The following is a 27,193-nucleotide window of genomic DNA, read 5'->3' as shown; positions in this document are numbered from 1 at the left end:
TGATTATATAGACAGTTTTTTACTACAGATTACATCATAGTGTTAAAAGTACATTGGTTAACTATTAGGCTTTGTTTTTTCATCACATGGTACAGTAGCAATACATCAAGTTCTAAAATTTTCAGTTTAACTAAATTTAATGAGTACAATTCAAGGACAAACAGGCACAGCATATCATGTGGGAAAGAGGAGACTCAGCACAAACTATCTCATGGTCAGCCAATTTTTACAAGCTGAAGAGGCCACAAACATAACAATTTTTGTCTTCAGACTAGTGTCTATCTTCAAAGTGTCCTTGGGCAGAGAGACAGTATGAGAAAATACAAATCAACTTAGCCAGCTATCACTAAAAGCTTCTAAAATCAAGGACAAAACTCACAGCTGGGTTTCTTTTGATCAAGAATAATATGTGTGTAACTTCTATAAACCTCATTAAAATCCTAACTCTAAAGTTTACTGTGTAACTAGTGAGTAGATAAACACTATGTTTTAATTAAATTGAATTTAAATAGGGGAAGGTCCTTTAGAATGAAATTCTTATTATATTATTATTGTAATTTTGTTAAATCACAAATCACCACAGGAAAATAAGAATGGGAAATAAGAATAATAAGCAAATAATCAGGAAAGACAGGAAAACTGAATAACAAATTGAATAACAGAAAAGACTAAGTCACCCATGGAACAATCCCCACTCAGCAATGCAAAATGGAAATTATTTCCTGGAAAATTCAGTTCTTCACCAAGGTCAGCGGGCAAGCCTCATTGTCTTCTGGGGCCTGTCCTCAGAATTGCACCTGCAGGCAGGCATCCCCTTGTTTAGGAACCTGCCTTCGGAATTGCACCATTCAGACAGGCCCCTTTTTCTGATTAGGAGCCTGCCCTCGGAATTGCACCATTCAGCAAGCTTCCTTCCTTGGCTCCTTGTATCTTCTCAGCTCCCCTTCTCAGCTCACACACACACACACACACACACACACACACACACACACACACACAGTGTTTTCAAATCTTGTATTTTATGAGATCTCTAACATCTACACAGCTCACAACCCACTTTTAATCTTTGGAACCACATTTAGGTACATGGTTCCAGGTTCTAGCTCCTGAGAGGAAGGGCTGAACAAGAAATATTTACTGAATTTGGGAAGAAATAATCACTATTGATTCAACCACTCATTTGTTTATGTAAAAACAAAACAAAACAGAATAGGACACAGCACATATTTTATACCTACGTGCATAGCAACATGGAGCAATGTTCTGTATGTCACGGACATAAACAAGATGATGTAATAACATGTTATGTTAGATTTTTATAATATAACATAGTAGATTTACATCCTGCTTGTGAATAGATACTAAACTAAGTCTTACATGGTTACATTTAGTTCTGAAATTTCACTATGTCAGCAAATATCCATGTTGGGGATAGACATGGTATTTTTCCCTTAGTCTGGCACAGTTGGTGTTCTCTTGAACTTTGGACGTTTCATTGTGTATTCAGTTTAACATTAGATTAAGTGGGTGTATTATATGCTGGGGTTTGTTGTACAAATATGCAACTTTGAACGTTAAAATAACTCTCAGTGTGGGGAAGTTTTACATTCCCAGGCTGAGATTTCCTTGTCCCTTAGTGAGTGGGAGGCCGAAGGGATCACCTGGGCTGTTTAAAGGCTCTGTGACATCATTTGAATTATGCATTTCCAATATTAATAGAGGTACAGTCTGTTCCAGTTGCTTTTAGAAATAGTGTTGCAGTTTTCTCTGTACTGTCACATCTGTCACTGTATGTGTTTCTCAGGGAGAACTTTCAAGTAGACAGAGAAGGGGAGCCCTATTTCCCATGTTCCAGTTGATGAAACTGGTACTTAGAGATGTTCATGACTTATTTAAAATCACAATTAATAAATGGTAGAGCTGAGACTGGGTCTTGGGCATTTTGATTCTAAATCTTTTAAAATTATCATGCAAAATTTACCATACCTTACAAAAATCAGTGTAGGAGTTCCCGTCATGGCTCAGTGGTTAATGAATCTGACTAGGAACAATGAAGTTGCGGGTTTGATCCCTGGCCTCGCTCAGTGGGTTAAGGATCTGGCGTTGCCGTGAGCTGTGGTGCAGGTCGCAGCCGTGGCTCGGGTCCCATGTTGCTGTGGCTCTGGTGTAGGCTGGTGGCTCCAGCTCCCATTAGACCCCTAGCCTGGGAACCTCCATATGCCGCGTGGGTGCAGCCCTAGAAAAGCCAAAAAAAAAAAAAAAGAAATCAGTGTAACTCAGACGAGTGTTTCAGTGAATAAAAATGCCTCTGAACAGAAATAAGAATGAAATACTCAAATAAGAATAATGTCTAGAAACTGTTTTTTGTCTTTAATATATAAAATCTTTATTGCCTAATTTACCATGTGTGGATATATTCTTATTTGATACAGGCCTATGAAATAAATGGAAACACATAAAGATAGTCTCTAGTATTCATTAATATAAGTGCTTACCCAGGTTCACCTCAGCATTCAATTCTTACATTGAACATGTTATTTAGCCTTCACATCTATGATATTTGATAGACACCAATATGATTAACTCCTTGTGACAGAGATTGCCAGCTTTTCACCCCTTCTTCCAAAACACACATTTCTCTGCCTTTCTTGCAGTGAGCTACAGTGTGTGACTGTGTTTTATACATAATCAATGCCATTCCATGGTCAAGATGTGCCATTTCCACATTTTCTTTGACCTTCTGAAAGCTGGAAGCTGATGACAATGAGGCCCAATGTAGATGATGAAGATATAAACAATGCTAGAATGTGCAATAGAGACAGGATGGATATGGACAAATAGAGCATGTAGGAGGCTCTGGAGTGCTGACAGTATTCTACTTATAGATCTGCAGGTTGGTCATATGTCATTCATTTTATAGAAAATTTTTGAAGTGTATATTTATATACTTTTATATATTTATGCTAAATTTCACAAGAAATTAAGTTTACAAAATTTTGATTCAAGCTCTATTTACACTGAATATGAAACTAAGCCATAAACAAAGACTGAGAAGAAAGGCCTAAATATATGGATCAGCCCTCCTAGGACAGAGTGCCTCACATAGAGGAAACCAGCAGAGGTAGGATAACGCGTATTAAGTTAACGAGACCAGTCCAGGGAAGAGAGGCTTCTCTAAGCCAATTAAGAATTTCCACCAGTCCATGGGAAGAAGAAAGTTAATGTACAATCCTGTTGCATTAATTTGAATTATGCTGCATATCATTGCGCTTAAATTAATGATACTATAAAGAGGGCATTGTTCTCTTTCCATATTATGTCATTTCATTTTCTGTATTTTGTCTATTTTTTCATAAAATATTTCTTTAGAGAATTTCTTCAGATATTATTTTTGACAAATATTTGATGATAGGAACCTGAGACTAGAGGAGAAGAACAGGTATATTTAGTCATAGAAAAAAAACAACACTGTGCTTCAATCACCAGAATTCTTAAAAGCACAATGACTGAGCAGAATCAGGTGTCACAATTTTGTATTTTAAGTTCAGAGGTGACTCAGCAGTCACTTTGTGTTGAGTCCCCAAATACTGGTTGAGAGTATCTTATATATGGAGACCTGGATAGAGTCTGAAGATGGAAGTCACCTATACTCAGATACATAGAGAGTAAATAAGTAATTGGTCATTGGTCTTTGCATTTACATACTCAAAGTGTAATCATGACTGTCCTGTTCCTTCTATAAATAGGTGACCATACTGAGATCTAGTCAGGGACTAAAAAATAATTTGATATATAAAAATGGTGAAAATAATTTTGAAAATTATTACAAGGAATGATAAACACCAAAGAACAATAGGAACCATAAAAAACTAAAACTAGAAAAGGCCAAGGGCCAAGGACAAGGGACTCCCTTACCCTACCCTGGGATTGGGAAATGTGGAAATTTTATTACTTTGACAGAACTCTGAGTTGAATTTTTGGAATGAGACTCCAAACTATATATTCTGCGGAGGAGGAATTCAGTGAAGTTTTAAAATTTTTTCTTGCATTATTCAGTCTAAAGTCTCTTTCCCTATTCATTCAAGTAAAAATGAATGGGGAGCTTTTAATTATCATCAGATTTCTAACTCCCTCCTTATTCTCTAAGGAAATCTCAATTTATGGAAGTTAGCATTGATGAACTGATGTTTCCTGCTTATTGAAATCTTCAGCTGGAACTGGAGCTCATTATAGAAATTGTAACATGTGCCAGAAATGCAACTATGGATTAAACAGAACAGATTGAAATATCATCTGCCATACCTGAGAACATTTATTATGCTGCTGATACAATTTTAACCTTTCATTTATACTTCCATACTTCTACTTCTGTTGGACCCACTATCTTCTTTTTCTTATTACCTACTGGTGCTATAAGGAAGTAACTCTCTGATTCCCTGAGAATGAGTGAGGGTCTCTTCCCTGGTTTTCATCCTATTGGTTTTTACTTCTATTGCAGCATGTATTACATTGCATTATAAACTTTTTATAGGTGTTTTTTCAATCTGAATAAAATACCACTGGAAGCAGATTCCACTCCCCCCCCCCAAAAAAAGTGGGCTTTTGCACAGGGGATGCATCCAAACGTATGCATAAAAAACTCACAAATATGTTTCACTTCCACCTCCTTTTTTCAAGGAAAATGGAGAAGAAAATGGAATAAAGTAAAGCTTTACAACTTCTCATCAGTCTATGTAGGATAGATACGTCCTCATTGGTTATGGTTGATGGAGCTGATGTAGCATTTTGAAGTTTCCACCAAGATGGTCCTTTCTTGTTTGAACAGGCAGGAAACCTACTACTCTGAGCAAGTTTCAGCAAGTCTTGTTGCCTTAGATTCCCTGAAGGGATGTCTATTTTTATTCTTATGGGGCCACTTGATATAGTCCTGACTTTTGTGGACAGTTGCCAGCCATTCAGTAACTGACTGGATTAGTTAACTACAAGCCACAAGTTATCTCTCTCTCTTTTTCTCTCTCTCATCATTAGACTCATTGACAAGCTTACATTTTAAACAGAATTGGTATCTAAACTCAAACTACTGTATTATGAGTATTAGTCAGTTTTATATTTAAGTAAAATGAACCTAAGTAAATGGATATTTGAATAAAGAGCCCACATTCCCAGTTGAAGATTGTCCTAGTCTTTTCTACTCAGCAAATATCTTCATCCTTTAGAAAACATAGATCTTTAGGGGTATAGCATTACTTTGTTAACTGTTACACCCTCAGATTCTAGTATATCATGGATACTTAACTAATATATTTTAATAATTAGTGACTGGGCTACAAATATGTTGCTGCCAAGTGGTCTTAGTGAGTCTCGGGGGTCTGGTGTGTAATGTGTATTTTCTTGAAGTTTAATATAGTGGCTCAATGACTTACTCTTTTCAGATTTCTTTTGCAGATTAGAACCATTTGGGAGCTTTAAGTAAATACTGTGTTCTGTCAGATTTAAAACAGGGGTTCTCTTCTTAAAATCAGAATGTATTATTTTAATTAAATATGTATGCACTGATAAAAACCTCAAAAATTATGCAATGCAAAGACAAAAATATGACCTTTGAATTTAGAGTTTTACTTAAACACCGTTAACTATAACCTATAAGTGGTTTTAATCAATAATTGCAACTTCTATTTCTTGGTCATTTCTTAATTTCACCTGTATTTTTCCTCACTTATTTTGACTTAGAACTGTTGGTAATGTTTTAATTGACACCCCTGAGGCCAGACATGTATCCACATTGGAATTCTTCTTTAAAAATTAACTTCCTGGGATAAACAAGGTTACATGTGACTTCATCAACATGAAGAAGAAATTGAACAAAGAGTAAAGAAGACAACCATCCATAATTGTTTTCTATATTTCCTTCCCTTCTGCAGTAGTCTCTTGTGAGAAAATATTAGAGTGCCACGTGGTTTTAGAGGTGAATAATTCAACAGATAAAAATAAAATTAAAAATTGACAGAACACTGTAAACCAGCTATAATGGAAAAAAATCTTTATATTATATGTAAAAAATTATTACCATAAGTTTTCATTATTCAAATAGTAGCTCTTACCAAATTCTTCAGATAGATTTATTTTAAACTCAAACAAATCAAATTTGCCTTTTAAGAAACAGTCTCATAGTAGCCCATCCCAGCTACTTGGCATCTAAGATAAAGAAGTAATTCAAAGAGAGGACAAACACCATGTCAGTAAGTGTGTTATATATTAAAGAAAAAATGGTGAATTGCGAATTGTCCCCATTTCATTGAGAAGGTGACATTTAAAGTAGTTACTTGGAAAATATCTTTTCAGGTGAGAGTAGTGGCCAAATGCAAACCCCTAAGGTGATTTTTTTGGCATGTTTGCAAACACACCATGGTTGTATTTAATGACAGGAGTGAGAGAGAGAGGTTAAGATAAGGACAGAGATGTAACAAGGGGTTACATATTGGTTGGTCACGTTGGTTGTTGTAGGCCATGTGGCATTTTCTCTGAGTTAAATTGAATACAGGAATTTAAAAAACAATGGCTTGTGTTTTTAAAAGATGGTCTCAACTCTTGCATTGGGTATAGACAGTATGAGACAATGGCTGTATCAAGGACCTGTTTAGGAGGACTTTGTAGTAATACAAGTAAGATATAACAATTTCTCAAATCAAGGTGGTTGTATCAGAGCTGTGATGCATAGTGTAATTATGCATATATTATGTATATAAAGGTAGATACATACTGTGTGGTTTAAAAATTTTTGTTTGGGAAGAGATACTTTAGGCAAATCAGTGGGCTAATAGTCCCTTAGAAAATTACATAGTTGGAGTTTCTGCTATTGTGCCCTGGGTTAAGGATTCGGCATTGCCATAGCTGTGATGTAGGTGGCAGATGCAGCTCTGTTTCCATCCCTGGCCCAAGAACTTCCATACGCCAAGGGTGCATTCAAAAAAAAAAAAAAAAGAAAATGAAAAATATATAGTTTAAGGAAGGTGATAGATATTAGTTTAATATCTATTAGTGTGACATGCATATTGAGTGTGCGTGTGTGTGTGTGTGTATATATATATATTATATATATATATATACACATATATATATATTGCTCTTTGACCTCATTTCTGGCACAGGGCTTCTATAACCTTTAGAATTTAAGTGATGACTTTGATAAAAAGTGTCCTTTGTTATGATAAGGAAGTGACTTTGGACCTCACCTAAAGATGCAGGCTGGTTGCCAGGAGAACCAAACTTGTGATTAGAGTGTTGGAACTTCTAGACTTCAAGTGAGGGGAGAGGGACTAGAGATTGAATTCAACCACAAATGGCCAATGATTTAATCAGTCATGCTTACATAGTGAAACCTCCATTAAAACCTTAAATGATGGGATTGAAGAGCTTCTGTGTTGGTGAAAATGTGGAGATGCTGGGAGCATTGTGTACCTGGAGAGGGCATGGAAGCTCCACACCCTTTCCCCATAGCTTACCTTATTGATATCTTCTATCTAGCTGTTAGCCTGTATCCTATATCATATCCTATTATAATAAACTGGAAAACGTAAATGATCTGTTTTGCTGAGTTCTGTGTGCCATTCTAGGAAATTAATCAAACCCAAAGAGGGAATCATGAGAAGCATAAAAATTCATCCACATTGAAATAGAAGCAATGGAATATCAGAGTATGTACAATGTTGATTATTTTAGCATTGCTTTTGATAATAAAAAACTGGGAGTTCCCGTCGTGGCGCAGTGGTTAACGAATCCGACTAGGAACCATGAGGTTGCGGGTTTGGTCCCTGCCCTTGCTTAGTGGGTTAACAATCCAGCGTTGCCGTGAGCTGTGGTGTAGGTTGCAGACGCTGCTCGGATCCCACGTTGCTGTGGCTCTGGCGTAGGCCGGTGGCTACAGCTCCGATTCAACCCTAGCCTGGGAACCTCCATATGCCACAGGGGCGGCCCAAGAAATAGCAACAACAACAACAACAACAACAAAAAAGACAAAAAAAAAACTGGAAAAAATGATGGATTTCTATCAATATGGAATGTTTGGATATATTATGATGTAAAAAGAACACAGAATATTGGAGAAATTTCAGTGAAGTTTTGTTAGATGAAAAAAGCAAGAGGTTAAAACCAATGTAGTTTGTAATCAATCGTAAAGGCTCTATACTTGTAATTTGTTTATGTCAGCAAATAGGAAAATATAGGTAGTTATTCTTGGTTATAAACATAAGTTTTGGGGGAAGTATTGATGGAGGTGAGCTAAGGGAATTGTAGAGAAAGAGAATTATAAGAAAAAAGAAAAAAGAGTGGTATACTCTAAAAAATATAAAGTATTCATTTGTGATCATGTATGCCACAATGTTAGAAACATATATGTGTAGGAAGATGTGTCTCTACATATCATATTTTTGTTAGGTTCTAAAAATATCATTAGCTCTAGGTTAGCAACTGTACTTAGAAGTCAAAGAAACATTAGGAGAAAGAGGAGAGAAAATATTTCTCCCTGGGGGAATGTGCAGTCCCTAATGTGGAATTCTGAGTAGACTATTGAGCCTCCAAAAACACCAGGGTTCAAGCATTTTCCTCTGCATGTAAACAATTTCATAAATCTGTCTTTCCCAAAGGATGTGAATTATGGAGGGGCTTCAGGGAAATCTTCTTTATCAAACCCCTGAGACCTCAAAGCTGAGAATCAACCAATGTACATGATCCTACATTGTATGATGATGAAAACAAAAAATGCTGTTTGGATTCTTTTTTGTCATTTAATGATCACCTCTGGGCAAAACCTTGATTAAAATCCTGATCTTTATCTGACTAACTCTCAGAGCAAGTGAAAGACTGAGACCTATAAATGCTCTGAGGCCTTCCACTGGGATGGATGTGGAGGGGGTTATTTCAGTTTTGCTGCCTCTGACTGCAGAAGAGCTCTTCCTGTTTGGAGAGCAGTGGTAGAGAGGAAACCACAAGGACATTTCTGATGTCTGTAGGCAAAGAAGAGTAAGCACGGACTCCTTTATGTTTTTATAGTCTTTCATCACCCATAGCTGTGGAAGGTAACAGATTTTTCTGCTGTCCCCAGTTTTGGCCCTGAGGTGCACATAATCAAAGGGGCTGTGTGGGAGGAAAATGGAGATGGGAAGTAGTGCTGAGTTTATAGGGTTTGCAGTGCCACCAGTTTTTCTGTCCCTTAAGGATTTCTCATGTGGGAGGCACAGATTCCATTCCTGACTTAATGACTTTCTTGCTGTGTATGCTTGGGAAGCCAGCAGTTCTCTGTGAGTCTCTGTTGCCCCAACTCAGCTGTGGACATGGGCTCATGATCTACACAGTGTCCAGCCTGGGTTGGTAGCCAGCACTGTGTAGGTGAAGTGTGGTGAGTAAATGCAAACTTGAGCAAGTGAAGGGATAAAATGTGTTAGTGACAAACTGCAGTAGAGAAAAGATGAGAAATGCTTGTACTTTTTTTACCTCTTGCTACTTCTTCCAGTATTACTTGATACTATGCTGATGCCTCCCATGTACTTCTCTTTCTTTATATGAGCAGAGCCAGATCCTGCTCTCTATAGAATAAACTTCAGTAGAGTCGTTGGGCTTCTTGGCTCCAGAATGGACTGAGCATGGGATTGTATGGGGAAACTGGGTTCAAATCTGACTCTACTCTCTTAACTTTCAGATCCCACTGGAGGGGAATGGATATTGGAAACAGCTCCCTAGTCACTGAGTTTATCCTTGTGGGTTTATCTAAGTATTCGGAGATCCAGCTGCCCCTGTTCTTCCTTTTCATGGGAATTTACATTGTTACTGTGGCAGGAAACCTGGGCTTGGTCACTCTAATTAGACTGAATTCTCATCTTCACACTCCCATGTACTACTTCCTTTTTAATTTATCCTTTATAGATCTCTGTTACTCTTCTACCATCACCCCAAAACTGTTGGTAAACTTTGTTCAGAGATGAACGCCATCTCCTATGCAGGATGCATGACTCAGCTCTTCTTCTACTGCTTCTTTGTCAGTGCAGAGTGCTATGTGTTGACAGTGATGGCCTATGATCGCTATGTGGCCATTTGCAAGCCCCTGCTGTACAATGTCACAATGTCTCCTAAGGTCTGTCATCTGCTGGTTGTGATTGTATATGTGGGAGCATTTATTGGTGCCTGGGCCCACACAGGATGCATGCTGAGGTTGACCTTCTGTGATGCCAACACCATCAACCACTACATGTGTGACATTCTCCCTCTTCTGGAGCTCTCCTGTACCAGCACTCACATCAATGAATTGGTAGTTCTCATTGTTGTGGGCTTTGATGTTGGTGTGCCTAGCCTCACCATCATCATCTCTTATGCTTTCATCCTCTCCAGCATCTTCCGCATCCATTCTGCTGAAGGAAGATCTAAAGCCTTCAGCACTTGTAGCTCACATGTCATTGTTGTTTTTGTTTTCTTTGGCTCAGGGGCATTCATGTACCTCCATCCTTCCTCTGTTTTGTCCATGGACCAGGGGAAAGTGTCCACCGTGTTCTATACCATTGTGGTGCCCATGCTCAATCCTCTGATCTACAGCTTCAGAAACAAAGAGGTTAAGGTTGCCCTAAAAAAAAGCTTGAGTAGAAAAATATTTTCCTGAGCTGGAGTAGTTTTAATTACTATAAGAAAATACACCTTTCTTTTTAAATTGTTTTGGTTTTTCCACAGAGTTCTTTCATACAGGAAGAAGTGAAGCATAATAGAAATGGTATTGAACTTGGAATTGGAAGGCCAGGGATGAAAACTTCAGCAAATAAAGGCATCATCTTACTTTATAGGGTTTTAGGGGAAGAAGGTAAAGCAAATGAGTGTTTATAGCATAGTATTGGTGGCCTAATGATTGTAAAATTTATTTTTTCTCCCTTCCTCCTTTTTGCTAGTCTTCCTCCCCTTCTTTCTTCCCTCACAGTGTTTTTTCCTTTTACGTATTAGAAGGAATATTCACACCATTTATTTATTTATTTATATTTAAGGCCACACCTGTGGCATATGGGAAGTCCCAGGCTAGGGGTTGAATTGGAGCTGCAGCTGCTAGCCTAGCCATAGCTACAGCTACGCCAGATCTGCACCACATTTGTGACTTACTACACAGCTTGCAGCAATGCCGGATCCTTAACTCATTGAACAAGGCCAGGTATTGAACCCACATCCTCATGGATACTAGTTGGCTTCTTATCCCACTGAGCCACAACAGGAACTCCTAGTCATACTTTCTTAATGTATGTTTAGAAGTTAATAGCAGATAAAAATGTTCTAGTTATAGAAAAAATTCCTTTATAGAAAACTTTAAATAGGATTCACATTTGAATTTCAGACCTATAATTAACTGCCTAATATCACTGTTTGAATATTCCACAGGCAAAAATTAACCTAATCCCAGTAACATCTCCAATCCTACAAACTCCCTTCTCTTCATGTGATCAATGTCATTGTGAATTTCACCATCTTGTACTTATTTGTCAAACCCCATGCTGGAGTCTCCTTGATTCTTCTCTCTTCACTTGTTCTCCACACTCAATTTATCAAGTGCTAACAATCCTTGTTCTTCTCCTGACACCATCATTTCTTATCCAAACACCAGCCTCCTAACTGACCTCACCCTCTCTTGTCTTCCCCTTTAAAATCCATTCTCCACACTGAAACCAGACTGTTCTTTCTTTGGTTTACTCTATTCAGTGCAATTGCTTTCAAGGTAAAACCAAAGTTCCATAGTATGCTAAACAAGATTCTTAATATTTGGACCCTGTTGATCTCTTCAGCATGATCCTCTGTCACTACAAACCCCTTTTCCCTGCCTTCTTCCCAGTGTTCTGCTAAAATTATACTGAACTTTCTGAAATTTAATAAGCTCTTGTTCTTTTGCATAATATTCTACAAGGTTTTATCTCAACCTGAAATATCTCCATGTACCCTCTTCCTTTGTCTTACTCAGCCTGTCCATTTTTCAGTTATTAGGTTATTCAGGAACTCTGGGAAACCTTTCCTAGACAGAAAGACAAATGTAGATGACCTTTAGATATATGCTCAGACTATTTTGTGCCTACTGTATTTTGGTTCAGTATATTCTACTGTATTGAAATTCTTTCCTCCTTAAATATTTCAATGTATTTAATTATAAGAAAACCTTAAAATATTTATGTGCAGGAAAATTTTCAGTTAAGTACAAGGGAATACGTTGTGTATTGAACTTGGCTTGGCAACTTCCACATGCTGCACATGGGGCCAAAAAAAAAAAGATGTGTGTGTTTGTGTGAGTATGCATGTGCGCGCGTGTGTGTGTTCAACTTGGAGTTTCAAAAACAGGAAGAGAATAATAATTTACAGAGTATATAGAGGATTTCTTTTGTATTATTTTGCCTACCTTTTTAAAAATGCATTTTTCTAATTGAACAATGAGGCTTCCTCTTTGGTTATATTCTATTTGCTTTTCTTTTTCTAGCACACTCTCATTACCTGTTTATAACCCTCCTTGTTTTCTGTTACTGTTTCAGGAATCAGCTGAAGGGAAAGCCTGTTTAACCCATCTTGCAAAGATTAGGCCCCTTTTTATATTTCCAAGAGTGTAGCAGTCAGGCCTGACATAAAATAATGAGAGCAATTTTCACATGGTTTTGTAATTCCCTGTTTGTCTATCTTCCTTGGGAGGGGAGTCACCACATGTATCTTCTCTATTATATCTCCACTGTTTAATGCAGTGTTGGGTATTTAGTAAAGGTTCGGTGAGTGGGTAGAATAACTGAATATTTGATATATGTCTTTATATTCTGAGTCACCAGGAAGGGAGGCACAGTGATGGCAAACAAAGATTTATTTACTTCTAATGTACATAGTTTTTTGTATTCAGGAGTCAGGAAAGGAAGGTATTTGTTGGATAGACTCCTAGAAGAAGGAGAATAGGGTGAGCAATCTTATAGTTTCTAGTTTAAAATTTCTACCACTTGGGTTTAATCTTCAGTTTTGTCACTCACTAAATATGTGACTCCAGGAGTTCCCGTCGTGGCTCAGTGGTTAACGAATCCGACTAGGAACCATGAGGTTGCGGGTTTGATCCGTTGCCTTGCTCAGTGGGTTAAGAATCCGGCATTGCCATGAGCTGTGGTGTAGGTTGCAGATGCGGCTCAGATCCCGCGTTGCTGTGGCTCTTGCGTAGGCCAGTGGCTACAGCTCCAATTTGACCCCTAGCCTGGGAACCTCCATATGCCGCGGGAGAGGCCCAAGAAATGGCAAAAAGACAAAAAAAAAAAAAAAAAGAAAGAAAGAAGGAAAGAAAGAAAGAGTGACCTGTAAAAGTTACTCAGCCTTTCAAGATGTCAGTTTGTTGGTCTCTAAAATTAAAAAAATAATATCTACTTAACATGATTTTTCTGAAGATTCTTATTCATTTATTTGAGATTCAAGCTAAATGAGGTATAGTCCTGGAGGTGACTTTCTATAGCAGTATCATTTCATTTTTAGAGCTTCATATTAATATCCTGAAAAATAAGAGTCTTAGCTGGATTTTTGTCAAGTGTTCTATTCATTCAAGAAAATCTTTCAGGAGTTCTCTGGTGGTCTAGCAGTTAAGGATCTTTCATTATCACTGCTGTGATGTGGGCTCGATCCCTGGCCCAAGAACTTCCACATGCCCCAGGTGTGGGCAAACAAAACAAAACAAAACAAATGGACCAACAAAAAACTTGCAATAACTGTGTCTCATTTTTTTGACTTATGCACTAATAGGGTTGAACGCTATTAATGATTCTTAACTTGGATATGTCAGAATCATTCAGGAAACATTTAGTATTATTATCCTCTTTTCCATCTCAGACCTACTCTATTGGACTATTTCTGTCAGCAGGGCTCTGGAATGTGCATCTTTACAATTCATTTCAAATGATTACACTGCTGGCAAGTTACTGGTGATTTGGAATGTCCCACTTCAAGTGTTCTGTGATGCTGAAGTTGTCTCTGGATAAGGCAATATGTGGGTACTTGTGAATTTCACTAATAAAAGATTTTGTATTAACTAATAGTGTAATTAACTATTTCAGTAAGGAAAGAGAGGTCAGTAGCATTCCTGTCCTAGAGAGTTTAGGGGCCTTTGTATTGGGAATCTACAAACTCAGCGAGAAAAGTTTATGGAAATGGTAGAAGCAGAAATCTGATTGCAACTGATAATGGAGTAGAGAAGAAGGAGGAAGTAGAAAATTTACATGGCTTATTCCTGTGAATATCTGCCTAATCTCAGGGCAAAGGCAGAAGAAGAAACTACAATAAAAACTTAAAAAAAAAAACCCAAAACTTAACAGTGACAACTTCTATAACTATAAAAAATAGCAAATAAAAGATATTAACTTTTACCTTTGCTGAATTTGATATTCTGGTGGACCCTACAAAATGTCTACAAAATAACTAGATCCTGCATAATATATATGTTGAATGGTTGTGCAAATAAGCTATATGGGAAATTGGCAAGGAGAACAGGAAGGAATGAGAGAAGGCGGAAGAGTGGAGGGGAGGGAAGAAAAGAGTGAGGCGGGGAGGAGAGAAGAAAGCTAGACAAAAATTTTAAAAAATAATCATCAATCTATGCTTACATGAGGGCATGAGATGATATCATATCCCATGCAGGGATTCACATGAGGACATGCGATACATTATTCAATCAGGCCAACAACCAAGTCATAGACTTAAATCAGGGTCTTCTAAACTAAACCTGGGAAGCTAGAAAGAGAAAGAGCAGAAAGGCCAGAGTAGAAGTAAATGCCCTTTTTTCCCCCTATAAGCAAACACAAACAGATATACTAAAAGAAAGTATCATTAGCATCTCAGTTCTTAGGTTTTTCAAATCCTAATATAAACAATATATAACTTTATAATCAAAGATCACCAAATTTACAAGGGGAAAAAAAAGTATAACCTCTAGAAAGTCTCAGAAATAAATACACAGCAATTGACCTCAAGGATTTTAGATATTTGAATGATTGGATAAGTAATTATAAATAACAATACATGGAGTTCCCGTCGTGGCGCAGTGGTTAACGAATCCGACTAGGAACCATGAGGTTGCGGGTTCGGTCCCTGCCCTTGCTCAGTGGGTTAACGATCCGGCGTTGCCGTGAGCTGTGGTGTAGGTTGCAGACGCGGCTCGGATCCCGTGTTGCTGTGGCTCTGGCGTAGGCCGGTGGCTACAGCTCCGATTGGACCCCTAGCCTGGGAACCTCCATGTGCCGCGGGAGCGGCCCAAGAAATAGCAACAACAACAACAACAACAACAAAAGACAAAAGACAAAAAAAAATAATAACAATACATGAAATGATAGAGGACTAGCAGAGTCATAGAAAAAAACAAATAACCAGAGACTGCACAAAATTTCAAAGCAGAGCTTTTAGAAATATAATTGCTGGGATCAAAATAAACTCAATTCAGCTTAGACACAGATTAGACATACTAGGAAAATGACTTAGAATGAAGCACAAAGACACTAGAAGATGAAAAATATGAAAGAGGCTGAAGATTGTGGAACATAGAATGAGTGGTTTTTATGAATGTTTATTTGGAGCCCTAGAAGAAAGAATAGGGAACATGATAGAAATAATGACAGATAAATGCTGAACAGCTTCCAAGATCAATGAAAGAAATGAATCCACAGGCACAGGCTAGTTTGACTAAGCAAAGTTAGTAAGGGGAAAATAATAAAAATAAGCCCTCTGAAAGATAAAACAGAGTGGGAGATAATGCAGGGATAGACGAAGCACAATATATACAAAGCAGGACAAACAAAAAAATTCCCAGATATATTACAATACTGTGAAAATAATCTAACATAAAAGATGAATCGCTTAGAAAGGAATAACCAACTGACAAGGACCTCCACAACAACAATAAACCGGGAAGAAGTGAAATCATTCATTCTTTCATAATGCAAATATTTATTACTATTCCTCACAGTGCTGTAAGCACTAGAAATATACCAGGAAATAAAGAAACTAATATCCTTGACTGCATGTGGTTTACCTTGAACAAAATGAATCAATTACATGGTATGATAATAGATGGTTATAGTTTTTATTTATATGTTTACTAATATATTGAATTATTGCTATTATTATTATTATTATTAATTTTATTATTAAGGTCTAGTTAATTTACAATGTTTCATCAAGTTCCGTTGTACAACAAAGTGACCCAATCACACACATTTCCCTGTGCTGTACAGTAGTATCCCATTGCCCATCCATTCCAAATATGACAGTTTGCATCCAAACCCCCCCCCCCAAAATGCCCATCTATACCACTCCCTCACCTTTCCCCCTTGAGAACTACAAGTCTGCTCTTCTTGGCCATGATCTTGTTTGTTTATTTTCTTTTTTCTTTTTTTAAAATGATTTTTATATTTTCCATTATAGTTGTTTTGCAGTGTTCTTTCAGTTTTCTACTGTTTATTTTAGATAGGATCATCTCTTCCATATTTTAGAGCCAACAAATAAGTGCTATTATATGACATTTTTTTTTTCTGGCTTACTTCACTTAGTATTAGAGTCTCTAGATCTATCCATGTTGCTGCAAATGGCATTTGTTTGTCTTTTTTTATTGCTGAGTAATATTCCATTGCATATATGCCACAAAATTTTAGCTGACAGGAGTTCCCTTCATGGCATGGTGGTAACAAACCTGACTAGGATCCATGAGGATGTGAGTTCGATCCCCAGCCTCACTCAGTGGATTAAGGATCTGGTATTGCTGTGAGCTGTGGCGTAGGTTGCAGACGTGGCTCAGATCTTGCATTGCTGTGGCTGTGGTATAGGCTTGAAGCTACAGCTATGATTCAACCCCTAGGAACTTCCATATGCTGTGAATTTGGACTTGAAATGCAAAAAAAAAAAAAAAATCATATACCACAACCAAGTGGGATTCATTCCAGGTTCACAGCCATGGTTCAACATAAGCAAATACATCAATCTCATATGCCACATTAACAAAAGGAAAGTCAAAAACCACATGATCATCTTAATAGATGTAGAAAAAGCATTTGATAAAATTCAACATCCATTCATTATAAAAACACTTACCAAAGTGGGTACAGAGAGCACATGACAATAAAAGTCATTTATGTCTTTTATTGTGAATATAATACTCAATGGAGAAAAGCTGAAAGCCTTCCTGCTAAAGTCTGGAACAAGACAAGGATGCCCACTCTCACCACTTTTATTCAACAAAGTATTGGAAGTTCTAGCCATAGCAATCTGACAAACAGAAGAAATAAAAAGTATCCAAATTGGAAGGGGTAAATTTGTCACTCTATGCAGATTACATGATACTATATATAGACAACCCTAAGGACTCCACACAAAAACTACTCAATCTTTGACAAAGAAGGCAAGAATATAAAAGGGTAAAAGACAGTCTCTTCAGCAGGTGGTGCCAGAAAACCTGGACAGCTGAATGTTAACGAATGAAACTAGAACACACCCTCACACCATGCACAAAAATAAACTCACAATGGCTTGGAGACTTAAACATAAGACACCATAAAACTCCTAGAAGAGAACATAGGCAAAATATTCTCTGACATCAACCCTGCAAAGGTTTTCTTAGGTCAGCCTCCCAAGGCAACAGAAATAAAAATAAAAATAAACCAATGGGACCCAATCAAACTGACAAGCTTTTGCACAGCAAAGGAAATCATAAAAAAAGGCAACCTACAGAATGGGAGAAAATAGTTTCAAATGATGCAACTGACAAGGGCGTAATCTCTAAAATATACAAATGACTTACCACAACTCAACAGCAAAGCCAACAACCCAACTGAAAAATGGGCAGAAGACCTAAGTAGACATTTCTCCAAAGATATTCAGGTGGCCAACAGTCACATAAAAAATGCTCAACATCACTGATCATTAGAGAAATGCAAATCAAAGCTACAATGAGGTACCACCTCACACCAGTCAGAATGGCCATCATTAACAAGTCAATAGATAACAAATGCTGAGAGAGTGTGGGGGAGAAGGTACCCTCTTTCACTTTTGGTGGGAATGTAATTGGTACAACCACTATGAAAAACAGTATGGAGGCATCTCAGAAAACTAAATATAGAACTACCATATGATCAGCAGTCCCACTCTTGGGCATATATCCAGACTAAACTTCCATTGAAAAAGATACATGCATCCCTATGTTCATTGCAGCACTATTCAAAATAGCCAAGACATAGAGGCAACCTAAATGTCCATCAACAGATGAATGGATTAAGAAGATGTGGTATAAATACACAATGGAATATTACTCAGCCATAAAAAAGAACAAAATAATGCCATTTGCAGCGACATGGATGGCACTAGAGACTCTCATACTAAGTGAAGTAGGTCAGAGAAGGACAAATACCATATGATATCACTTATATCTGGAATCTAATATATGGCACAGATGAACGTATCTTCAGAAAAGAAACAAACCCATGGACATGGAGAACAGACCTATGGTTGCTAAGGGGGAGAAGGAGGGAGTGGGATGGACTAGGAGTTTGGACTGGGAGTTGATTTTGGAGTAGATAAGCAATGAGATCTTGTTGTATAGTATAGGGAACTATATCTGGTCACTTGTGGTGGAACATGATGGAGGATAATGTGAGAAAAAATGTACATATATATATGTATGTATATATATGTATGAATGGGTCACTTTGTTTTGTAAAATTTGATATAACATTGTAAGTTAAGTACAATAAAAATAAATAAATAGATAATTTAAAAAGAATATATGAAAGTATTATTTGTTAATATATGACAACAAACATCTCCACTTAGCTTTGACAGTGTATTAGGTGAATGTACTTGTCTTAGAGGTTTCTTTGAAATATAGATTTTCAAATATTAACATGTGGTAAGAATATTGCTTTTCCCATTCCCAAGAGAAATTGTGCAATAGAATATAAAGCAAAGAACTTTACTGAAGGTAAATGAAAAAAACTGAAAGAAATTAAAAGAGTTATAGAATAGCAAGAGGTGTTTATTAAGACTTGTCAATTTTCAAGAGGTATATCTCTAGGGTAAAGATAGCTTCTTGCTTTAAAATTATGCTATATTTCACAGGGTAAAAGAAAATTATTTTGAAAACCTATCTCAGAAGTCCCAATACCTCTAATTTTATCATCAATATATTGACATTTTACTTATTTTTACTAAATCTATGTCTTATTTTTGTTCAAACACAAATAGACTAATATATCTTCTGGAGATTAATGTTACATTAAATTGTCAGAATAAGATGATAAGGAAAAAATTAAAAATAGAATTCTAAAAGGGAAGTAGCCAATTTTAGCAAAATTGAAAATATGAATAACCTTGACCTGTAGATATTATGCATAGGATTTTGCATTCAATAATGAAGCATATATTATCTTTGTAAGCAAACATAAAATACATTTCAAAATTTCCCTAAGGATAGGTCCTCGGATTCATTCTTAAATACAAACAAATTTATATCACAAAGACCACATTCTCTGATTAAAATGGAGTAAAATTAAAAAATGAAAACCAAAAAGATATTCACCTTTCTTACATTTGAAATTTTATGAAACACTTCCACATATTTCAGAGCACAAAAGTTAAAAATTAAAGTTATAAAATATTTATAATTGAATGACAATTAAAACACATACCAAAACATTTAAGATAACTACTAATGTTAGTGGGACATTATGTACTTAAATTAATTTTGTTTTCAGAAATCATTTTGAAGTTAATTCACTAATGTTAGAATAAAAACAACAATATAAATACAAAGAACAATAATTTAATAGTAATATTAATAATATGTCATAATATAATATAATAATGTTACACTTTAATAGTACATATTAGAAAAGAGAAAAACAACATGAAAGGAGAACAGAGAAAACAAAATCAAAAGCTTGCTATTTAAATGATTAATAGAAAACATTTCTGGCGTGATCAGTCTAGCAATAAATGAGAAGATGTAGATAAATATTAGGAATGGAAAATGGGGATATAACTTAGAATGCCACATACAATAAAAACATGCTTAGAACAACATTGAAGTCATTCTTTACACAGGAGAATATTTTAATTAGATTTGTCTCAGAAATAACTGTATTTGAGACCCTATGTTCCTTTATTGATTTTATGACTAAAAACAGATGGACGATTAAATAGGAAAAATTTAGGAGCTTATCCAGAAATCAAATCTCTTTGGGGCTGGAGAACTAGAGTGGAAATTCAGACAACAAATTTTGCTAGGAAGGATAATCCTTGGCAAGACAGTTTGTAAATCCATAGGTGTTATAGAGGACAAATTATATTTTATTATTGACTTTTACTAACAGAGACCAGTCCCTTGGATGATGAAATCTTTTTGGGACCATGCAGAGCTCTAATTTGTTTTTTTAATCCTATTGATGGTGTAATGCATGCAGAAACAAATCTGGAGAGATTTTTAAACCTTTGGGAATTAGTGGTTGTATATTTCTAAGGCCCATCTCAACATTTGCAAATAGTATCAGGATCCACTTTTTTGAAGGTAAATAAATGTCTTAAGGTGAGTGGATCTCAACCTCTCAGCAGAAGAAAAGTTCTACATGATATTTGGACTGGTTCTATTTAAATGCTCTAATTAATCATTTCTTTATGATATTAGATTAATAATATCAAACAGTTACAAAGTACTTAATAGGTAGCAGTTTCTTAAAAATATAACCTCTATTAACCTCCCCCTCCAAAAAAAAATTCCTGTGAGATAGGTTTTACACATGAGTATATTGAGTCATTGGTGATAGAATCTTCCCAAAGTGACACAACTCGATGTGACAAAGCCAAGGTATGATTCTAGGTAGACTGGCTTCCAGTGGCATTAAATTTATAATCAATATGCTATTGTATTCATTTGGGGGTTTTTTTGAGATTGTATTCAAATTTTTTTTTAATGACTGCAAAAGACACACATTTCAAGACAGGCCAACTGAAAACTTTCCCTGGAGAAAAGTAATCCTGAACTTTACAAGTGCGTGTTTGCTTTTTGTCAGTCTGTACTGTGGATGGCTTAATTTGATTTCCCATTGCCTATGTTTCAGTTTCAGTATTTCCTGTTAGGTCCTCCAGTGAACAATTTCTACAGAGCCCAAGATTTAAAATGCTTTTTCCCAAAATTTGTTACATTGGCTTAACTAAAAGACTTTTTTTTCATATAATTTTTATTTTTTTCATTATAGCTGGTTTACAGTGTTCTATTTTCTACTGTACAGCATGGTGACCCAGTTACACATACATGTATAGATTCCTTTTTTTCTCACATTATCATCTCCATCATAAGTGACTAAACATAGTTCTTAGTGCTATACAGCAGGATCTCATTGCTTATCCATTCCAAAAGCAATAGTTTGCATCTATTAACCCCAAGTTCCCGATCTATCCCACTCCCTCCCCATTGGCAACCACAAATCTATTCTCCAAGTCCATGATTTTCTGTTCTGTGGAAAGGTTCACCTTTCTGTGGAAAGGTGCCCTATGTTAGATTCCAGATATAAGTGATATCATATGGTATTTGTCTTTCTCTTTCTGACTTACTTCACTTAGTATGAGAGTCTCTAGTTGCATCCATGTTGCTGCAAAAGGCATTATTTTGTTCTTTTTTATGGCTGAGTAGCATACTAAATATTCCTCATCCAATCATCTGATGTAGATGGGGTTTTGCTAGCTAAATGGCATCCTATCAAAGGCATAATTGGCAAATGCAGTTCTAAATTGTCAAACTTAAGTTGCTGGGCTGTTTACCATCATTGCTAAAGTTTAAGAAATTGGTGAGATTGTTTAGATATAGAGAGGTCAATATGCTTAGCTAGATTGACAGCATTTAATAACCTCATCCTTATATTGCTCTCAGTGCTTGTCTGAGCAGTTTACTGCAATTACTGTTCCTAAGAGAGCAAAAGCAGAGTTGACATAATTGCCAATACACCCCCTTCTTAAATCTGAATCATATTATTCACAGCCTGTAATATGCACTGAACTTTTGACAATTCTTCCAAAGCCACTGTAGGTACCCTAGAAATCTCATTGCTTTGCTTCTTGAATGATAACTTTAAAAGTTTTTTACTTGTCTTGCTTAAAGAGAGTGTTCTTCTTAATGAGACCAAGGAAGAATTACTGCTTTTCTCAGTGAATGCACTCTGTACTTTCATTACCTGGATAAGGGTGCCTGCCATTTTGGGGGACTTTGGCAGGATACAGATAAACTCAGAAAGTACTTTATAAGTATAAGAAATAATAAAGTGGTAACTGATAATTACATGGTAGTTTAAGGTTTTCAAACCTTAGTACAGTTCTTTTAATTTTCATAGCTATTCTTTTTATAGTTGAGAAAATAAAGATTTAGAGAGGGTAAGTGACCTACTTTGGTCACATGGACTCTATATCAAATACTTTTACTCCATTCTTCCCACTCTTGCACAATGATATTGTATAATGTTGTTGTATATTGTATAATGACATTGTGTAATCATAGGTATACAATTTGAAATTAACAAAGATTTTTGTTCTGATGTCAGTCACATAGGTACTTTGTAACATTTTCTTTGGTTAAAGAAACAAATACAGGAATCTTTCCCTTTCATGGTGTTTTAATCCCATGAAAAATTAAACTTTATTCTCTACCCTGAAGATTAAACTTGATGATTTCTACTTTCTTGACAAAAACCCACTTTATCAGGGCATAAAGGGACAGACAACTGCATTCCCCACAATATTTGAGATTCTGATATCAAGACAATTTTATTCATGTCTCTCAAATGAAGTTACAACATAGAAAGGAGAATAACAATCGGATTTCTCCAATAGCTCTAACTCTATATTCTAGATCCTACAATGAATTAGTTTAGGAAAATGTTATTAATGTTATCTTTCTAGTGAGAGAACATGACAGATCAGTAACTGCCCTAGATAGTCCTATGTTTAAAAAAAGAAGATTTTGCAAGAAGCGTTGTCTTAGATTAATATATCTCTGTTAAAGTAGCCCAACTTTTGAATTAAAAAAAAAAAGTAGGCACACGGGCACATACACACAGACGTGCACGTACACATACATGCATATACTATATATATATTTAAATTTTAATTCTGGATGTCTTATGGGTATTTATCTTTATGAAGGATTTGATGAGCAGTATTCTTATATCCTTGAGTAGCAGGTGATGGTACTTCCATTTATGCTTTCCAAGGATGGGAGTTAGAACTTTTCTGTCCTCACTATTGGTTGTATTAAAACAACAACAACAAAAACTCCAACTTTAAAACCAGTGGCATTGTAGGCCACTAAGCATGGGGGAGAAGAATAGGGAGGGAAACAAAGTGGTGTCTTTTTTCCTCCCCACGGAGAAGCAATAGTACCTATGTAACAGTAGTTGCTCACTTTTATTTCATGTGATATAACAATGTTTAATTTCCAGTAATGTCTCACTTAATGTAAATGACTTATTATTCTTGCCTCATTTGCTGAGTTACTTTCATAGGAAAGTTAAATATTGCATATCATACTCTCCTGATTTTTTAAGTTGAAGATATTGAAAATAGATAAATGTTCTTTTGGTGATTCCGGGTAATCATTTTTCACACATAGGCAATTTTGTGTATGTATCTGTGTTTACATATGTTCAGACTTTCTGGAGTCCTAGATAACCATGCAGTTTGATTTTTTTTTCCTTTTATTTTAAATAGTTTTCCAGAGGGCTCCTTTTTGCTGTTAAACTCTTCTTGCTATCCTTAGCTTTCATTAATAGCTTTTCCTGTCTCCCTGCCTCTTTTAAAATTCTGCCATTATTCTGGTCTCTTCTAGATCTGTTAAATTTATTTCTTAAGGAAAAGAATGACTTGGCACTAGGAGAAATCAATGTGGATTGATAAATGAATAAATTTTATTAAATGAATGTTGTGACAATTACATTGAGGTCTTAAAGTTGCTTTTACTTACATTCAGTTTTTTGGTAAATTGGAAGTTACAAGATGAATGTCTCTAGATAAATGTAGAATTACAGCACATGTATTACTTTCCTTATTCTACTGGTCTCTATGAAAGCATAACCTAATTAGCTTTGTTTACTTGACAGATCAGCAATTTAGTCTCAGAATCATTAGTCACAGAGAGATATATCTGTTTGGGTTCTGACCTCTGGGCAACTCTTCTTAGTGGTAATGACTTCACCATTATTTGGAAATATGAAAGGAATTTTAGTCAGTTTAATGTGTGAGCCTATTAAAAAACTGGTACTCAACCAAAAGTGAATCTCAATCAAAAATGCCCCATCTCCCTCCCTGGTGATAGTCATGGCGTGTTGATTCTGTTTGAATAACAAAATCATCAGACTTAAATCTTAATCCTATTTGGACAAGTTCAGAGCATCTACCTGGAGATGGTCCAATCTCATGATCATTGCTAATTGGGTTACTTTGGGGTTTTATCTTGGTGACTCTGGCTCTTTTCTCTTAGAAGTTTATCTATTTTTTCTCAATTCAGAAACATGGTTCTTTTCTCATGTTTTTTTTCTATTATGGTTTAGTACAAGATATTTAAAATAACTCCCTGTGCTATACAGAAAGACCTTTTTGTTTATATATTGTATATATAGTAGTTTGTGTCTGCTAATTCCAAAGTTATAATTTATCCCTCTCTCACCCCCTTTGCCTTTTGGTAACCGTAAGGTTTTTTTCTATGTTTATGAGTCTGTTTCTGTTGCATAAATTCATTTGTGTCATATTTTAGATTACACATATAAATGATATCACATGCCATTTATTTTTGTGTGTTCTTGAAGATAATGACATCCTATGTAAGACTTTTTCTTAAAATGATTCATTTTATTTTATTATTTTTAAAATTTTATTGGAGCATAGTTGATTTACAATGTTGTATTAGTTACACATATACATATACACATTCTTTTTAGAATTTTTTTCTATATATGTTTTCACAGAATATTGAGTAGAGTTCCCTTTGCTAAGGGATTCAGTTACACATATACATATACACATTCTTTTTAGAATTTTTTCTATATATGTTTTCACAGAATACAAAGTGATTCAGTTACACATATACATATACATATTCTTTTCAGAATTTTTTCTATATATGTTTTTACAGAATATTGAGTAGAGTTCCCTTTGCTATACAGTGGGTCCTTGTTGGTTATCTATTTTTTATATAGTGGTATATATATGTTAATAAGCCTTTTAATCAGCATGTATATTAAGCACTCTTAGAATGTTGTAGAAAGTATAAAGAGAAGATAAATTGCAGCAAAATTTCATAAATTTTTGTAATTATGAGAAATTACCATATGATACATATTTTCATGCCAAATAAAATTCTATATCATTCTATATACAAAGTTTTTTCTCCATTGATATTTTTTATTATTTTTAAAAGATTTTTGTTTTTTCCATTATAGTTGATTTACAGTGTTCTGGCAATTTCTGCTGTACAGCAAAGTCACCCAGTCATACATGTTTACATTATTTTTCTCACATTATTCTCCATTATGCTCTGCCACAAGTGACTAGATATAGTTCTCTGTGCTATACAGCCAAATCTCATTGCTTATCCACTCCAAATGTAATAGTTTGCATCTATTAACCCCAAACTCCCAGTCTATCCAACTCCCTCCCTCTCCCCCTTGGCAGCCACAAGTTTGTTCATCAAGTCCATGAGTTTGTTTCTTTTCTTTAGAAAGGTTCATTTGTGCCATATATTAGATTCCAGATATAAGTGATATCATATGGTATTTCTTTCTCTCTCTGACTGATTTCACTTAGTATGAGAGTCTCTAGTTCCATCCACTTTGCTGCAAATGCCATTATTTAGTTCTTTTTTATGGCTGAGTTAATATTCCATTGCGTATATATATATACCACATCTTCTTAATCCATTCATCTGTTGATGGACAATTAGGTTGTTTCCATATCTTGGCTATTGTGAATAGTGCTGCAATGAACATAGGAGTGCATGTGTCTTTTTTAAGGAAAGTTTTGTCTGGATATATGCCCAAGAGTGGGACTGCTGGGTCATATGGTAGTTCTATATTTAGTTTTCTGAGGTAGCTCCATACTCTTTTCCATAGTGGTTGTACCAGTTTACATTCCCACCAACAGTGTAGGAGGGTAACCATTTTCTCCACACCCTCTCCAGCATTTGTTATCTATTGACTTGTTAATGATGGCAATTCTGACCAGTGTGAGCTAGTAACTCACTGTAGTTTTGATTTGCATTTCTATAATAATTAGTGATGTTGAACATTTTTTTCATGTGCCTGTTGGCCATCTTTATGTCTTCTTTGGAGAAATGTCTGTTCAGGTCTTCTGCCCATTTTTCATTTGGGTTGTTGGTTTTATCAACAGTGATTTGTTGATGGCTCAGGTAATATACCTGAAAGCCAATCTTATTTCTTTGCTGTTTCTTCAACAATACAAGTTTACAATATAGCTTAAGAATAGCCTCTGGCACTGCATTTCTGTCAACTACATCTACAATGAAAAGAAGAACTTCCTGGCTTAACTGAAGTTTTCCATCCAGAGGACAGCGGTGGGAGAAGTGGAATTCCGATTAAATTAAAATCATTGATTGAATTTTTTTTTTGTACTCACAGTCTATAAGGAAGTCTTTTGTGTTTGTAAATTTGCAGTTTTAGAGACTATTAATTATGACAACTCATGTAGGTGGGTTGAGAAATCAAAATTGGATGACTTATTTCATGAGAGCTTAATTGGAAACCATGTTTCAACCAAGTCTGAAGGTTCTATGGGTATATGCCCAGAGAAAGTGGTGAGCAATCTTCTTTAATGATGTTAATGAAAAGCTCATTAGGCCTTGAAAGTATGTATTTTTTTTTTCTTTTCAAAGTGAGGTGGCTAGTGGCTTAAGCCTGGGACTAAAATGAACGGGCTTTGATTTATAGGGGGGCATTTGAGTTTGGCTGGAACCAAGGCTCTGAGCTACACTCTGGTCTTTGTCCCAGAGCTTTTAAGAAGTCTCTGGAAAGCATCAAGGTATGGGAGAGATGAATGACAGAACCAGTAGAGACAGGACATGTCATTCTGCTTTGGGAATCAGAAAATAACTAATGCACCTATTTTCTCTGGGTGTTTTCCTACAGGTATCTTGTAAGAA

The 27,193-nt window shown here is 35.8% G+C and overlaps 1 protein-coding gene across 1 annotated transcript; it reads left to right on the top strand.

Moving 5' to 3' along the window:
* Nucleotides 1–9,710: 9,710 nt before the first annotated feature.
* LOC125111370 (olfactory receptor 8B8-like) lies at nt 9,711–10,645 on the top strand. The gene is given in 2 exon segments (XM_047753312.1): nt 9,711–9,972; nt 9,975–10,645. Coding segments are annotated over 2 exon segments (933 nt in total).
* Nucleotides 10,646–27,193: the final 16,548 nt, after the last annotated feature.

Source organism: Phacochoerus africanus, chromosome 11, assembly GCF_016906955.1.
Source record: "Phacochoerus africanus isolate WHEZ1 chromosome 11, ROS_Pafr_v1, whole genome shotgun sequence".
Taxonomy (NCBI): Eukaryota; Metazoa; Chordata; class Mammalia; order Artiodactyla; family Suidae; genus Phacochoerus; species Phacochoerus africanus.
The sequence above is the reverse complement of the archived record's forward strand: the minus strand, read 5'-3'. Positions and strand labels throughout refer to the sequence as shown.